At 38.0% G+C, this 18,218-nt stretch overlaps 1 protein-coding gene across 4 annotated transcripts in view; it reads left to right on the forward strand.

Annotated features, from left to right (window-relative positions):
• The window catches only part of PHF20 (PHD finger protein 20), a 47,635-nt gene that overhangs the window by 11,736 nt on the left and 17,681 nt on the right, over positions 1–18,218 (forward strand). For all 4 annotated transcript variants that reach the window (XM_083617690.1, XM_083617688.1, XM_083617691.1 and 1 more), the window contains 8 exons: positions 2,840–2,950; positions 9,597–9,768; positions 11,061–11,145; positions 11,988–12,067; positions 13,512–13,896; positions 14,491–14,598; positions 17,572–17,745; positions 18,012–18,194. In XM_083617690.1, coding sequence (XP_083473816.1) covers positions 2,868–2,950; positions 9,597–9,768; positions 11,061–11,145; positions 11,988–12,067; positions 13,512–13,896; positions 14,491–14,598; positions 17,572–17,745; positions 18,012–18,194 — 1,270 coding nt within the window. In that variant the 5' untranslated portion in view covers positions 2,840–2,867. The remainder of the gene's footprint in view (positions 1–2,839; positions 2,951–9,596; positions 9,769–11,060; positions 11,146–11,987; positions 12,068–13,511; positions 13,897–14,490; positions 14,599–17,571; positions 17,746–18,011; positions 18,195–18,218) is intronic.

An 18,218-nucleotide genomic window follows, 5' to 3' on the forward strand; every position in this document is an offset into this window, starting at 1 on the left:
ATAGTATTGTATTAAGGGAGAAACCCTGTCTGCCTGGTTTTCAAAGAGGTGTGGGAAATTATACCTTGTACAGGTGTCTAATAGGTTGGTTTTCTGGGTAAGAAACAGTAGGACACGCTGCAGCTGTTGTCTGGAGCTAGTTGCCAGCATCTTGCTTAAGGTTTGCTATACATACTGGCCTTTTAAGTCAGAGAAGGGAGGCACATGGTTATAAATGTCCCATTCTAGTGTGTTCCACAGTAGCAGGATTGGCTATCCACATATACATCTTTGAAGTTTGCAGCTTGTGTGTTTCTTCGTGTATGAGGGAGAGAGAGAGAGTGCGCACTGCAAGACCAATAAAATAAGCTGACATGTAAAATTATGGAATCTTGTTTTGAATCTTTCATACCTTTTTGTCTGATAAAACATAGTGTTCATCAAAGTGGTGATCTGGCAGGCAAAATACAGTAACCACAAATAATTGTACTAACCAAGACCAGATTTTCACCAGCAACAAGTTACAGAAGGAGAAACCTTAGCAGTGTGTGTGTGTGTGTGTGTGTGTGTGTGTGTGTGTCTGTCTGTCTGTCTGTCTGTCTGTCTGTCTGTTAGTCTTCTATTTCTGCCTAAATTGGGAACAAATTACATTCAATAAATGTGTATTTGGTTGCATCACTGCACCATATAGGCCTTGGGTAGGGGTCCAGTTTCAGAAGCTTATGGAAGCCTCAATTCTCTTTTCGGTTGTGCAGCTATTTCGGAGGAGAGGGTGTCATTCTTTTTCACATGCTTAGTAGAGGTCTTCAAGTTATATTTTAGCTCATGGTTCCATATGTCTCAGTAATTTTTTTTTTAGATGTGCAGAGAAGGCTAAGCAGGATCATGTTTGCATTGCATTTAAGATGGGAGATGTGTTGTCACTCTTCATTTGTATTAAGACACTCTACTCAGTGTGTGTCTCATCACTCGCTGGTATGCATGACAAGACAAAGCCCAGCCCTCCTCTCTGCCTTGGACATGGCTGGCGAGTAGGGATTGTCCCGGATGTTGGACTATACTGGAAGCACAGCCCAACTATGGGGAAGATCCCTGTCACACCAGCTCCCAGTTGGAGAAGGCTAGCTTGGTGCTGGGCTGTCCAGAAAAGCAAGCACTGGCTCACCTACCACCTTTAGTTCAGAGCTTGATGGGTGGTGATGTTCCCTACACCTGTGCTAGGCTTACTCATCTCCGTGCCTCTAAAGCCTTTCAGAGGCACTGTATGAGTAGAATGACTTCTGTTAGTGCAGTGGGACGTCCCCTATCTTCTTCCTCATGCACCCCCCAACCTTCTGAAGCAGATTTGGGCGGTATGGGGAGCACAGGGGAAAATCTGTTACATGAGCAGTCTTTCCGCCCACACAGTGACTTCATTGGATTCAGCAGGTTTGGCAGGCTACTGGCAACTGCAAATTTTGGCTTGGCTATCAAATGTTGGCTTGTCTCTGTGTGTATAGGATTTGTTACTGTAGTCCAATTGTTATGTTGTTGACAGAGCCATGTAAACCAGCAAAACATATTTTTAATATTTGAAACATTGTTAATGCCCACTGCTTCTTGGTAGCTCACATTTATAGCACCTCAAATTTCAGCAAAAAATTGTAGTTTACTTCACAATAGCATTTTAAAATTATGATTTTAAGCTGTACATCAAACTTAGAACTGAAAATAAAAAGAACTCTAGGAGTCAACAAATGTTCCAGTTACCGGGGGGGGGGGGATGAAAGCTTTTAGAAAAAGGCATTGCAGTTCTATTGTAATGTCTAAAACACAAGTCACTAAGAGCCACCATGTCAAGGCTGTTTCATTTTGCAAATGATTTTCATGTTCTAGATCAGTGGTGTGCATGTTCCAGATCACTGTTCCAGATCAGTTCTTTTATATGCCACTGTTCATTAGTTTGAGACTTATGGTGTTAATGAAGGAGTTGATAAATCACAAAACAACATTAACAAAATTGCAGCAGTAAAAGCCTGTAGTGCTGTTAGCATGAACTGGAAGCAAAAAGTGTAAGAACAAAGGCATTTGCAGGAAAGATAATATATTTAGCAGTATATATCAGATAACCCAGATAATCCAGTAGCATCTGTTCAGTTCTCTGTAAGACACTACATACACTAAATCTAAGATTCCTGTACTGTGTAAAAGCCAGCACTGTTCAGTGCATCATATCTGTAAACTTGCAGGACTGAAATTAAGGACCTCTTCAGACAATGCATGAGCTTTGTGGTTACTCAAAATTTGTTCTGCATGATACCTGGTCCATATGGCAAGGATTGTTGTTGTTTTTTTTTAAAAAAATACGTACTATTAGAGAAACATTTAGAGATGACAATCCAGGTGGTAAGCCAACAACATGTTACGTGGCAACAACACAGTAAACTCTAAAGGTGGTGGCCATAGCACATGGATCAAAGTGTAGACAGGTAGCACTGGAAACAACAAACAGTGATGTACAAAATTGTGCTGAATTATCAATAAAATATTGACCACAAAGAATTTAATTTGAGAAGCATTACAGATATGTTGGTACCTGAACACCGGAGGGAGCCCCTCAACAATGATACTGTTTCCACAGTATACCCAGGTGCTCCACTTTGACATCCAGAGATGAGTTTTAGTAAGATCTGGGGTATACAAAGCCAGTCTTTGTAATGAAGAGACTATATATTTAAGGGCACTCTTTTCAACATACAGTATAAAGAATGCAAAGAAAACTTACATAACTGAAACATTGGAATATGAATTATTTTATCTGATTAGACAGATTAGCAATTGACACAGGTTCTGGTGATTGATATTTAATTGCATTTTTCAGGGGAATAAAAGCAGCGGCTTATAACAAAATGAGAAAACATCCACCAAACAGAAGAGGTATCAGCTTTGAAGTGGGAGCCCAGTTGGAAGCCCGAGACAGATTAAAAAACTGGTATTTCTTATTTCATGATAAAACTTGGATACATTTTTGTGATGCTGTCACATTGTGCTACAAACAGGGAGTCAAACCAACAAAAGTTCCAGTTCAGGTCTGGTTCTGATTCAACTGCATCAGACCAGTAGCATTTCAGTAACTGGTTCAGAGTATCCGAACCACCTAGTCTTGTTCTACTTTATGTGAGGAAAACGTAAATGGTGGTTCACGTATATGATAAGGTGATTAGTATCAACATGATAATTATCCTAATGTCAATAATACAAAATGTTTAAATATATTGTACAGATGCAGCTATTTATCTAACGATCTTTATGTCACATTGTAAAAGTAGAAAGTTTCAAAAACTTAAAGGCCTAGTTTGGGTGTAATGGTATTGTGCACTGAACTTTAGTATTCCTATCTTCCCTTCGTTTACACACTCAGCTTGGGGAAAAACTGCCTCGTTAATTCACAGTTTCTGTGATATCTAAACCAGAAAAATAGTTTAATCTCTGCCTGCAAACCATATTGGCTGCATTTGTACACAGTGCTAAACTATTGTTTAGCAGTACTATATGCACTAGCTGGAGTGAGTCAGAGCAGAGGCTCATGCTCCCACACTTCCTTCATTTCTTCTTCATTGACCAGGAAAAGGACATTTACTTTCCACAATCTGGTTTATTACAAATGCTGGCAAAAGTCCTGACTGCATTGACAGTGGGGAAGCACTCAAGCCTAAGACTTTCCTCAATACTTTTACACCTTGTTCTTATAGCAGTAAACCATGATTTTAGCATTGCATTCTTCTCAATATTAGTTCTGTGAATGCATTAGTAGTTTATTATAATTCTTTGTTTTTGGAGTCAGTAAGTGCTATCTTTTCAGTTTTTAGTCAAACCCTTATTCCAAACTAATAACCTGCCCTTTTTTCTGATTGCATTCTCATTCTTGTTTCAAACAGTGATGTGGTACAGGATATTTTTGGTTATGGAAAAAATTCCATTGCTATGTTTTTCCACATTAAAAAAGACTTATTTCTAAAACTGCATTGTTTCATAAAATTGTTTTTTAAAAATAATGACTGGATAAAAATAACTAGTCAAAATGGATTGTTACCCTCAAAGTGTGCATGCAGATATAGCACTGAGTATGCTAAAACTGAGCATGTTAACCATTTTCAGTGCTTTCATTGTCCACCTTAAAATTTGAGGATGCAGATGTTACTGAATTGTAATGTCAATATTGATAAGCATTTCATTAAAAAATAGTACAGCTTTGCATTCGCTTGAATATAACATCAAACATTTCAGATCAGATACTTTTGGGTATTTAGGAAATGCGATATTTATACAGCACATAATATTAGCATGGTATTCTTTAATAAAAATGATAAATAAATAAAAATGACATTTTAAAATAATTTTGTTTAATAAATACGGCAGAAATTATAAAGTGGATCACAGTTGAATTTGGGCATAATAAAAGTTTGCAGACAGCTAACATCACCAATGATTATGTAGGTTCTGATTATGCTGGGTTTTCAGTTTTTTTAAAAAAGGGTTCGGTTTGACTCCCTGACATTAACTTTGTTCTGATTGCAAATGTTCATATAGTATTTATTAATTTTGCTCCCCTCACCTAATGTCTGCTGATCTGTAATACAGTGCAATCCTATACATGTCTACTCAGAAGTAAGTCTCATTGAGCCTAATGGTGCTTACTCCCAGGTAAGTGGGTATAGGATTGCAGCCTTTGTGTTAAATCTGTTGTGAAGTTGGTACAGGGTTCAGCCTGAGTTTCCTGCACAAAGAACACCCATCTGCACTTTCTTGAAAAATAATCTCTGATTCAGGATCTGGAATCTCCAGTAGAGTAGACAGCACTAGACTACATGGACCAATAGTCCGATCTGGCGTGAGACTGTTTCCTAAGCCACAGTGAGACCTTCTGCTTTACACCATTTTAATTGTTATCATAGTATTACTGTTTTTGAGGTGCCAAGTGTAAGGGATCTTGGAAGAGGCTCTGAAAAAGACATTTGAGTCAATAAGTTGATCATTTGGGGATTGCCTTCTCCCATGTCATCCTAGTCGCTCTCTAAGATTGGAAGGAATGGTTCTTTGTCTTTCCTAGAGTGGAAGCACAACTGAGTGGGACAAGAGAAGATAACTGGTATCATGTGATGCTTTGCCTTTTGAAATGTGGTTGGCTGTCTCTCTTGCTGTTTTTTGTTTGCAAGCTATTGAAGACCATTTCATTGTGACCTTTTATTTTATGACACATATATGGATATATTCTGAATTTTTTTGTTATTTTTATGGAAGCATTATGTTTTATATGTTGTAAACAGCCATGAACGGTATATTTACTCTAGAAGGGAGCATACTCTAATCAATAAATTATAAAAAAGAACAATATGGTTAGGGTATATCCCATTCCCCTCAGGTATAGTGTCCTTACTCTTCAATACCCTGCACCTTGAAATGAAGGACCCCTGTCAAGTGGCTGAAATAAAAACTTTGATCATGAGGAATGCTTTAAAAGAGGGTGAACTAGTGGATTAATTTTTCATTCTGACTTTATGGAGGTTGAAAGTAGAATGTGATATTGTAATTATTATCTGGGCGGCTTCAAACAAAAATTAAAAATACATTAAAATGTCACACATTAAAAACTAATAATAATAATTTATTATTTGTACTGTTCTGAATTGATAAGTAGAACTTTGTTTTGTGTTATATGAATAGAGAATACTGGAAAGTTCGCTTTTTGACGTTGCTTCTTGAGGACCCACCATGTATAGGAAAACTGAGAATCAATCTTTTTTAAGAGACTGAGCTGAACCTTGACACTGCAGAACACTGATACTAGACATTTGTATAGAAAGGACAGCTACACATTTCATTTTAAATCATTCTGTCTCTCTTGGGTTAATGTATTATGGAAACATGCTTTCATGAGAACTTGTTTTGGCTAGATCAAGGCTATAGCAAATGACGTATCTAAAACGATGCATTCTGGACAGTTTGCAGTCTGCTGAAGATGAGGGTTGGTAGCATTGGAAGTTTATAAAAAAAATAGAGTTTATTTTTGAAATGCTTCAATGAATGAACTAGTGTCACTAGTTTGGTCACTGAAGATAATGTACGCCACTTAGAAATTTGAATAATTAAGTGGTATACAAATGTCTTAAATTTATTTGTTAAATTTATTGATCACTTTTTTTAGCAAGGGACCACAAAGTGACTTACATTGTATAAACAAACACATACATTAAACCAGGCATGAAAGAAAAACCAAGAAAAACAATCCTCTTTTTAAAGGCAGGATTAAAAATTCCCCATCCACTAAAGGGGACCACAGATAATTAAGAGCAAAGCCCTGGTGAATTTTTATTTTATTTTATTTGGTGTCTACATCTTTACAATGATGATGCCAGGTGAGCCACCCTCAAGGAGAGCATTCTAAGCACAAGGAGTCACCACTGAAAAGCACTGTTCTAATGTTGCCACCCTTCAGACCTCCTGAGGAGGGGCACACACAAAGAAGGGCTTCAGATGATGGTTGCAGGTCGATGTTGGTTCATATTAGGAGAGGTTGTCCTTGATGCATTGCGGTCCTTAGCTGCATAAAGGTTTATAGGTCAAAACCAGCATTTGAATAAGACTTGGAATCTAATTGGTAGCCAGTGCAATTTGGCCAGGATTAGTGTTAACTACCTAGAGTCTCTTGCCCCAAGCAACCTGGCCATTGAATTCTATACCAGCTGTAAATAATAAAATAATCAGCTCAGACCAAGGGCTCCTAATACATTAGGGCAGTGTTTCCCAACCTTGTGCCTCCAGCTGTTTTTGAACTACAACTCCCATCATCCCTGACTAGCAAGACCAGTGGCAAGGGATGATGGGAATTGTAGTCCAAAAACAGCTGGAGGCACAAGGTTGGGAAACACTGCATTAGGGATCTCTGATGTGCATACGAGACTCCTGTATAAGCTAGTGGGTCACTGTTGCATTACGATACAAGCCTACTTGTAGATGAGCTTTTTCTGTGTATATGAATGTATGAAAATATATGTTGGTTTTATCTGTTCTTGCTGCCTATGTGCTGCTTACCTTTTCATTTGTTATTTAAAATATCTGAACAACTGGAAACATAATACTGAACAGCTAGTTAATTATAGTTTCCTTGACAGTAGGCCTTATAAACAGAAACCTTTTTAATAAACACTTCATTGCACATAATGTGCAAGTAAAAAACAGCAATACTGAGTTGCGAGAGAAAATTGTAGCTTGTTAGGCAGATGCTGGTGTTATGTCATTCTCCTTGCAAGTATAGATGGGGGGGTGTATAATCAGTATATTTGACATAACCCTAGTTATTTTCAGGAGCTAAGCTTTCTTGATGCAGTAGCAACACAGCAAGAATTGTATTAGACTTCATGATAATTGGAGGCAGAAGGTGGGTTGCCGTTGTCAAGTTATAAAGCAACCTGGTCTGCCCTTTATTGAACTTGAGTTTATATGCTAAACTATGATTCTAGGTTTGAAAAGAACAACATTAACTTTTCTGAGAATTGTAAACTTAGTAAACACTTGACTAAAGAACGATTTCTTGGGAAAGTGAGACCTGTATGTATCATTCTGCACTGGTGTCCCCCCCCCCCCAATTACCAATGTAGTGTCCTCAATTTCTGTTGGACTCCCAACTTCCATAAGTGCTGATTGACTAGGGCTCATGGGAATTGTAGTCCAATGACAATTGGGGCGTGTCATGTTGATTATTCCTGGTGTTAGGCATTTGAGTCTAATGTAGCCTATAGCCTTTTGAAGAAGAATGTAGGTATTACTATAGCAAAATACACGTTTGGAGCATGAAATAAAATTAGTTCAGAAGTGTTAGATGAGAAGTTGTATTATTAGAATTAGTTTTAAATTACTATATTTAAGTAAATAAGAACTGTAGGCCTTAAGAAGTTGAAAATGATTGGTGGTTATAGCCAATGTGATATTGTATAGAATTCTATGGTTGTAAGGGTATTCTTGCTATTGGGTCCAGTTTAGAGAGCCTCCTTAGATAGCACTTCAAAGACAGGCAATTAACAGTGAGCAAGGAGTGGTAGAAGGAGAAGAAATGCCATAAATGCCATAGGATTGCTAACCATCGATGAATAGGGTTTTGTTTTGTTTTTTGGCTATGCTCTGGTAGTATGTTGCCCCAAGCTGATGCCTTCCAGATATTGTTGGTCTACAACTTCCATCATCTCCAACCATTGGTCAGGTTGGCTGAGATTGTTAACAGTTATCCAAAGCATTTGGAGGACACCAGGTTGGAGAAAGCTGCTGTATCTGATATTGATGTGTAGTCAAGGATTTGTAATGTTCAGAACTTGTTTTTTCAATTCCTAATTCTGAGAGGAAACTAATCTGCCAGTATATCAAAGTAAAGATACAATGAAGGGAAAAAGTATTTGATCCCCTGCAAAATTTGCTTGTTTACCCTATGACGAAGAAAAGACCAGTCCATAATTTTAATGGTAGGTTTATTGTAGCTGTGAGAGGCAGAATAACAACAGGAAAACCCCCAGAAACCCAGAAGACAAAAGTCAGAGATTGATTAAGGTGGTTTTGCTCATCTCATCAGATATCAGTAGGAGATGATGAAAATGTTCTTTGCTTGAAGATGGATTGATTAATATGATTTGCTAAAAAGCATCTTGCTCCATAATGGTTGAGGATCAATCAGAAGGAACTGATTATTCTCTAGGAACAAGCATATAGGTCTGAGGAGTCCTTCTCAGCTTCTGTACCCACATGATTATTGCACAATTGAAAATTCCCCGGTTACTTTGTCATATGGGATAAGCTGTTGTTTGTTACTTTTGAAGTTACCCTTAACAAAAGTGTAGATTAAGCTATTGTAGGGATGTACATCTTGTATGGATCTGTGTTTAATTTTTAAAATAGACTAATTCTTAACACTACTGAGTGACATCAAACATTACAAAAGTAGATTTCCCATTCTTCTTCGTCCTCCTTCAGCCCCCTCCCCATATTTCCACAAGGTCCTGTAACTTGCCAAGGCAGATTTGGTGGGTATGCAGTCTGTCTGCCAGCACTTGGGAACAATTTGATGTCAGCCACCGATAACAGCAGTGTCAGGTCGTGGTGCTGACAAATTAGCATTGCCTATTGTCATCATCCTGAGGATACCAAGCAGCTATTCCTAGGGGTCTTTTTGTTGTTCTCCGATGGCATAAGATTTTTAACTTTCTATCATATACTGCTGATAGCACCAGCAAGGTTGTTTGGCTAGAACATTAGTTATGGCGAAAAGTGCAAGGTCTGCACAGCAAAAGCATGGATGGAAACCATGACTTAAGAATTCACAAGACACAACCATAAACACATAAACTGTCGGCTCTTTGTTAATCTTGATTTCAGGTGTTTGTCGTATTTCCTAGAAAAAGAAAGCAGTTTCGCTTAATAATAAAAAACCAGCAAGATTAAATTGATCACAAAAAGGTGAAATTGAAGCTATTTGTATATCATATTCATACATTTACCAAAATGTATGGCTTTGTAGTATAGTTACTCCTTTTTCAAGATAATTATTTCAACTTTTTTGGCAAGAATATTTTAAATTAACTTTCTTTGCATAGGTATCCAGCTCACATTGAAGAAATTGATTATGAGGAAGGAAAAGTGCTAATCCATTTCAAACGCTGGAATCACCGCTATGATGAATGGTTTTGTTGGGACAGCCCCTATTTGCGTCCTTTAGAAAAAATTCAGTTAAGAAAAGAAGGATTACATGATGACGAAGGATCTTCTGTAAGTAAAAGCAACCTAAGTTAAAGCTTGACGTCAACCCAATTCTTTACAAACTTGTGAATGCAGATTTAATTGTTTTTTTATAAATATCATTGGTATATTAAAAAAACTTGCATAATATTTCTTCTTAGCTGGGGTGGGATAGAAAAAATGATAAATGAAATACCTTGGGCAACATTGCTGTTTATAAACATGTTGTTTGTCACTGTAAGGCATGGGTGGGCACTCCATGGACCTATTTGGGCCCAACACAGATGCCAATGTAGTCCTCAAGGCTTCATCCCCTCCAAACCGCGCCCACACCTGACTTCAAATGTGACATCAGGTGTGGGGCAGAAAAGCATGTGGGTATAAGTAGGTATAAGTCATTGCCTGTTTGTTTATAAGCAGGGCTTTCAGGTGTCACCTCAACAGTGAGACCTCCACTGAGAACTTTCAGAGTACATCTCTGAAGGCTCTTGCTGTGATCCTTTTTGAAATCTATTCGCATGTGCAAATGGACATATTTTCTCTACAGTCCCACCCACCTGTTACTGTGGACCCACAGGGGATGAAGGAGTTAGAGGTGCAGCCCATTTGCCTGATTAGTTCTCCACACCTGCTGTGAAGTTTGCTTTACAGTGCAGTCTGGTGGGCCAGATCCTTCTTACCCCAAATCCATGTGGTCCAATTTGATAGGTGGATGTCACAGTAACATCAGGCAATGAATCACTTGAAGTTCCAACAATCAGCTGATAAGCCATGCTTCAAAGCACTTTTGAACTCCTCCCGATCAGGTGATTGGCAACATTTCAGAAGACCTCTTTGGCCCTGTCTGGTCACCTTTTTACCTTTCCATATACGGCATTGTGTATGATGTAGGTGATTGGCATGTGCGTGTGGTTTAGCCAAAGTGGCCTGTTGGCTTTAATTAGGCCTGCAGAGGTTCTGCTCTGTTGTTTACTCAGAAGTACTTCCCTTTGACTTCAGCAAAGTTTACTCCCAGATATGTGGGTATAGGATTGTATCCTTATTATTGTCGTTTTTCATGGCAATTTCCCATTTTTTATACAAATAACACGCTCTTCTGCATACAAGTGTTCAATAATCTTGCTGCTTATGATGACAATGAGTTTAGAATATCAAAGCTATTGTGTCCCATAGGCTGAGTAGAATTATTAAAATCTTTTGTAAAATAATTGGTGGAAAAGTCTGCTGCAGGAATGTTTTGTTTACTGAATAGATTATTTTATTATTGCTATGATGCAGCAGTGTATCCTGAACACTCACTTCTCTATGTTTTCATTTTTTAGGGATTTCATATAAATGATCAAGTGTTGGCTTGCTGGTCTGATTGTCGTTTTTATCCAGCCAAAGTTACTTCTGTTAACAAGGATGGTAAGGCATACTTGTTAATTTCAGAGTACACTGTAGGGAAACATCCTTTATGACTGCTTTCAGAAGTCGTCTTGAAAATGAGTAGCTGCTGTATATGTTCCATACTATTCCCAATTTTTATGACCACTGCTTATGAATGTTATGAATATTTGAATTTGTATGAACACTAATTATGTGAGAGTGAAAAGGTAATGTGAGACAATTTTGTGGATTAATTTCTAGTAGTATGGGCATGTGTAAGTTCCATTGCTTGGATCCAGACATTTCTTATGGTGGAAGAAGGGTGTGGAGGCAGCTTCTCAGATTCCCCCCTGCAGCTCCTTATGCTCTCTCAAAACCTGCTCTGGAGATTTGGTGAACTCTCAAGAAAAAGAGGTTTTTGGTTAAAATTGCCCCTACCACCTTTTACCAACAAGATCTCACCACTGCATCAAAGGTGTCCATGGAATGAAGGAGCCTTTCTGTTTATAGAAAGCTAAGTTTCACTGCAATGCAATAGCTTTTCTTATTTATTTCCACTCAATGGAAATAAAAGCTATTAAGCAGATTTGAAATCTCAACATTTTCCTTGATAAAAATAGAATTTATTGCAATCAAACCCAGTTTTTCACAGTGATGGAAACTTGTGACCTGGAACTTCTGAAGATTGCTTTTACCCCACTCTTGCCTATTGCCCATGATGTCTTTGAGGTTGATTGAGTTGTAATTCAAAACACCTGAAGGACACCAGGTTGGGGAAGACTACTTTTACGTGTAAACCACTTTGTGTTTATGCTTTGAGTAATTAGCACACTGTAGAGTTGCTGCTTCAGTTTATAAGCGGAGTTTCTTTTAAATTTCAGGTACTTACACTGTAAAATTTTATGATGGTGTAATTCAGACAGTCAAGAATATACACGTCAAAGCTTTTTCCAAAGATCAGGTATGAAACTTACTTTTATATTTTGATTTGGTTAAACTGATTTGGGGCCAGAACATAAATTACACGGTTGTTAATTCATGTGTTTTATTAGAGGACATACAGTCTAAGATGTAGGGATGAAGTGGATTCTGGTTCACACAACATCTTGGATAAAATCTACACATTTTGCCCACTGAGGACCCATGGACAGATCAGAACATGGATCTCAGATTAAACTGCATGATTGTTTCATGAATCTGTGCATATGTTTGCACTGTATTTACAAGATTGTCCAAGGGCAGCTTTTCCCTACAGTGTCCTTCCACATAGTCTTTTTAAATGTTCCCAGAAAGCAACTGTATCTTAAGACATGCGGTTCCTGCCTGGGGAATTGTAAGGATAAAAAGGTGACTGCCTTCATGACCTATGAGAACTACCATATTTCCCCCCTGATGTAATGTCCTTGTAAGGGAAGGAGGCAGTTATTGTGAGAGGACTAGACAAATTAATGGAGGCTATCAGTGGCTGTGAGCCATATGTTCTATATCTACTGTTGGAGGCCATATTCTTCTGAATACCAGTTGCTGGAAATCCACAAGTGAGGTGAACGCTGTTATACTTAGGTCTTGTTTGTGGGCATTCCTTACATATCATAGGACGTATTCAACATAGCACTAAGTAGATCACTCACTAAGTGGATCTCCTTGCCTGAAAGAGTGATCTGCCCTCTCCTCCTTCCATGCAGTGTTTCAGGGGTCTTCCCGACCCTCACAGAGCCAACTTGGGGGCAGGGGGGTTTAAAAACGGTAAGTTGCTCTGAGAGGTCCTTCTTTGGGTTCCCATTCAGAACCAAGATCTGGTGTATGTTGACCAGGCAAAGGACCTTTTCAGTTCTGCTCTGACATTTTAGAACACACTCTGCAACGAGGTCTCAACTGGTACCTACTTGGGTATCTTTTCAGCATGAGGCAAAGACTATTACATTTTCCCAAGCTTTTAAGCTTTTGATTATCAGCTTTATTCTTTCTTATGTATTACTTATTTCTGCTTTTATAAATCTAAGTTTATTTTTATGTATTTATTCTATTGTGTGTTAAAATTTAATTGTATGCCACCCTGCTAATTTGATTAAAACACAGATTATAAATCTTAATGTAGAAAATCTTAATGTACATGGGGGACAACTTAATGTAGTTGTCCCCCATGTAATCTCCCATGAGCACAGAGTGTTGTCATATGGTACTTGTTTCCTTATGTACTGCTCTATAGCTTTTAACTCTTTTTATATGTGCATTAGGAAAAAGGAACCAGACAATAGTATTAAAGCTGTACAGTCACAGAATTCTTTTAACTGTATATTGTGTGTCTTATTAATTGGCTTATTTCAGTGCCTCCCCCTTCCCAATTCTGTAAGTAAGTTTAATTTACAATGGAAAGTAATCACAATTTTTAAATTTGCTTTTAGTCTATTGTGAGTAATTCAAGACCCAAGGAGAGAGGTAATGAAATCCCTTCATCTCCTGAAAGATGGGAAAAGTTTAAAGAACCGAGGAAAGCAACTGAGAATAGTAAGAAAGACAAGGATGAAAAGACGTTAAAGACTGAACGAAGGTCTAAACCTGATAAAGAAGGGAAACTAATAGTTCCTTCAGAAAAGAGCAAGGTGTCTGAAAAGGCTCTTCCAAAGGATGGCAAAGAAGACAAAGAGAACATATCTGAAAATGACAGAGAATTCTCAATAGATACCCAGATTGAAAAGAAACCTGAAAATGATAATGTGAATAGCCCACCAGAAAACCTCAAAGAAACTAAAAGACGACGTGGTCGACCACCTGTGGTGCCTCCTGCAGGTCAGTGGTAACAGTCAAGGCTGTGTCTCATTCATATACGAGTGGAGAATCTGTGGCCCTCCAGATGTTGAACGTCAATTCTCAGCAGCTCACAAGCATGGCCAGTTGCCAGGGGTGACAGGAACTGTAGCTCAGCGTCATCTGAAGGATCTCAAGATCCCCCATCTCTTCCTTCTCCTTGTGTAGATATCCCAATTTAGGTGATACAACAGATATAACTAGTTATTATGCTGCTTTAATTTGAACTGACCATCAACACACACAAATTAGTGTAAGTTTTCTACACTTGTTAAAGCCAAGAGTTACAACAGTGATTGGGGTGCAAGATCTGTCATCCAGTTCCTAAGGAACTTGTGATGTTAATGATATATGGCTATTATCTCAGTTGGTACCACTACATATTATAGAATACTTTCTCTCCCCCCCCCCAAAAAAAAGGAAGGTGAAACTAGAGAATTCACATCCTAAGCTCCATAAAAGTTTTATAAAACAGTAGAAAAATGTCATTTCTCTTTTAAAAAGAAAGAAAAAATCTGGTTACCTCTTCTCTTGGTATGTTTAGAAACTTTTTCCTTGCTCTATTTACATATTTAGAGCAAGGCTCTCAAACATTGCAGCCAATAACTTTAGAACTGAGAAGGCGGAAAATACCTAAAGGAGGAGAGATCCCTTCAAAGCGTCCCCGACTCCAGAAGAACATGTGTGAGTATTTTATTCATTTACTTAAATAAGCTTTTTTTGCATTTAACTGGAATAGAAAATATTCTTAAAGAGAGAGAGCGTGCAAATTTTAGGAAAAATGGGTGGCATTCAACTAAGTTTTACCCAGAATAGACACACTGAAATTAATGGACCTAACTTAGCCATGTTCATTAATTTCAGTGGGATTACTCTTAAGTAAAGCTTAGTTGACTGTCACCCATTAGATTTTAAATATAGGCACATGGAGGCTTTTTCATGTATTTCTAATAGCAGTGGTAGATTCCTTTTCTGGTTTTATTGGGGGGCAGGGAACCAAAGGACAAAAATGCTTCAGATGTGCAAATCTATCCTCTCTTGCCGCAAAAGCCGAAGTAATGCCTTTTCTGTGTCAGTTCTCTAGAACAAGGGGAACAGGATCTGGCCAATGGCCCACATTGTTATCTTGGCCATCCCTCGTGGGTCAAGTTTGACCCACCAGCTATCACAATGATTTTGGGTTACTTTTCCCCCACAAACCTGCAGAGCCCCTTTCAAGAGATTCTGAAAAATAGCACTTTGTAAGGAACGTAATCAGCTGATTTTGGTCTTGCTAATCCCTTTTCAAAACACTTTACAAATGCAAAAACTATACAGTCATTGCTTTTTCTTGCAGTTCTCTTTGCTCACCAATGAACCAAGGCGAGATATAAAATATAGGGATGTGTGTAATGGCTAAATAAGCAGAGATGGGACTATTTTTATGCTCTACTGGTCTCTCTCTCTCTCTCTCTCTCTCTCTCTCTCTCTCTCTCTCTCAAAAATGCTTAAACTTACACTTCCAATCTTCAATTGTTTTTTAATATGCTCTGATCTTTTTAAGTACATGGTTATCTGAATACTTGGACCTTATTTTGACTCATTTTCTGATTTTTTGTAATATCTGAATTTTATGAGGATGCTTAGCTTGAGTAACTTTAGCTTTTTTGCATACATTTCATCCGTTTATATAAATAACAGTTTAAAAAGTAAACATAAGTTTTTAAAAAACAAAAAGCCAGAGAACACTTGAGATGTACCTGTTTTGATGAGGTTCAGTCTCATGTTTCCTGCATAATTTGGCTTGGTAGGCATTATGTAATCTTTAACATTTTTGTTTTGTTTGTTTTTCCTCTCCCAGTGTTTGGGCATGCATTTCAGGCCCTGAAACTCTTTTGTTTCAGTAGCATACAGCTTATGGAAATGCCACAGGTCAGGATTGATACTTGAGGGCAGACCTCTAACACAGCAACATCAGGGACACCAGAGAGCTGGTGAGAGGCTTTTAATATCATGCTCCCCCCCAGCATCTCAGCTGCCCCATCATCAAATTATGAGCCAGAAGCCAGCCTTCTATCTGCTCTGCATGAGGAAGAGTTCCACTCCTGAGTGACAGTTACATCTTCCCGAAGGGGTGCAGTTTGCTTGGGTTTGCTATTGGCCTCTAAGGCCCGTAGCGTCAAGAGCTGAGGGGGAGCCTTGAATATCACATTTTCTCAAAACTGATTATATGTCACGCCATCATCTTGCATTGAATTGTATTATCTATTGGATATCTACCTTAGAAATGCTAGATCAAAAAACTGTGTGTAAATATATAAAATAAAATTCTGAAGCACTAGCCTTAATTTTTTTTGTGAGAACCACCTAGACTATTTAGACGCCATGAAAGGTCAGATTTATGGCACTTGGGTCAGCTGAAGAAGCTGATAATTGTACATCAGCATTCAGCTCTCCTGACTGGATATTCTCAGCTGACTAGTGCACTAGCCTTTAAGTTCTGTGAGTGAATTTGATTCTCCAAGAATTGCAGTCTAATATTCAGACTATGTTCATATTTGGTCCATTGAGTCAGTTTTATTCCACACAGCAGACAATCTTACAATCTTTAAACAGCTGACCCACTTTCTGTTACAATAGTTTTACATTCTTTTTATGAAATCGTAATTTTATATCTTATAACCTGCCCTAAGTGGTGTGTATTCACACTAGAACAGTGAGATAAATGCTTTAATAAAGAATTTAACAATAATGAAGGGAAAGGACTGGGCATTTCCCTTTCTATATTGAGTTTGGCATGTAGCTTAGAGCTACTGGCCATTCCCTCATGTTCGTTTTAATGACCTTTATTGATTAATAGTGTAGAAACTTGATAGGAACACCTACTAACAGAAGGAGCTAGTGACGGTGACAAAAGGGGTCAGGGGGAAAGTTGCAGTTTTACGGATAAAATATAAAGTAAGAGTAGTTCACTATTTGCCTGAGTATTTGTTTAATTTCTTTTTAAAAAATACTACATGGGACATCTCTAATAGTGTCTTCTCAATTGTGCAGCAGACTTCCACTCACACAAATGGGACTTCCCCTTCCTCTCTCCCCCACCCCTCAACTCTGCTCTGATGGCTTAGGGAACCCTCTGAAGTAGATTGTGGGGCAAAGAGGGTGAGGAGAGGAGAAAACAAAGTGGAAACCCTGTTGTGTCCACTGGCACAGCTGTCTTATCTGTAACAACCCCCAGCATCATCAAGATGATCCAATAATTCAAAGACCGCTTCTCACTGGACTGTGTTTGACCCTAAGAACAACATGCCTTTCACTAACCATTGGCAGTGGATATAATACCTTTTTTAAAATGCCCATTTATTCTAATAAGCTATTGCTAGTCAATAGGTTTGGAGGTTGAGAACCTACATCCATGCTTCTGGGGAAGCCAGAAGGGAAGAGGAATTGTGTTACATGAAGAAGAATGGATGTGGTCATAAAGATGAATGATAATTGCCACAAGGTCAACACATTGTGTATAATTTTATGTGTATATGAATGTATATAACTGGTGAAATATCTTTGGTGGTGTAATAGGTTGGATTTGAATTAAACATGTAAATATTATGATAAAATATTATGTTAAAATTTGATTGCTAAGAGTTTAAAAATAAATGGTCTTAAAATTATTTTTAGCTCAAGAAAAGTTGAAAAATGCTCTGGACAATGAAAAGGATTCTATAAAGAGACGATCAAGACATTCTACCAGTAGCAGTCATGAAACTTTAGATACTGACTTCATTGCACCACTACTGGATGAAGTTGGATCTGTAAAAGAGCCAGAATCTAGCCCAAAAGAAGTTGTAGAAGGTAAACAAGCTGATTTTATAAGTGCCTGTCTTTAATTATAAGCCACCCCTTGAACTTAATTTTTTTTTTTTAAATCTGCACATTAGTTGTAAAGGTGCATTGAATGTCACGTGTAGTGTTGGCCCTCATTCTAGTTTATTTCTTGCTTGAGTTCTCTTAAGGTTTTAACTTAAAATGTAGATTTGGCTGTTAAAGACTTTATGTTAACCTAAGTGTTTTGTATCTGTGTGTTCTATTCTTCACTTACCCACTCTTTTGACTTTTAGGTCCATTAGAAGCATGCGTTGAGTCTGACCAAAAGATTAATGAAGAGTTGCCTCCATCTTCCGAAGTATCTCAGACTTCAGTACCTCAGATTTCAGTAGATGACACCAGATTAAAGGAAGAAAATACAGCAGAGCCTTCCTCTACACCTGAATTGCAGGAGATTTCAGGGGCATCTGTTACAGGTTAAGTTTTTACTAATTATATTT

The sequence above is a fragment of the Podarcis filfolensis genome, assembly GCF_964270895.1.
Source record: "Podarcis filfolensis genome assembly, chromosome: 6".
Classification (NCBI taxonomy): domain Eukaryota; kingdom Metazoa; phylum Chordata; class Lepidosauria; order Squamata; family Lacertidae; genus Podarcis; species Podarcis filfolensis.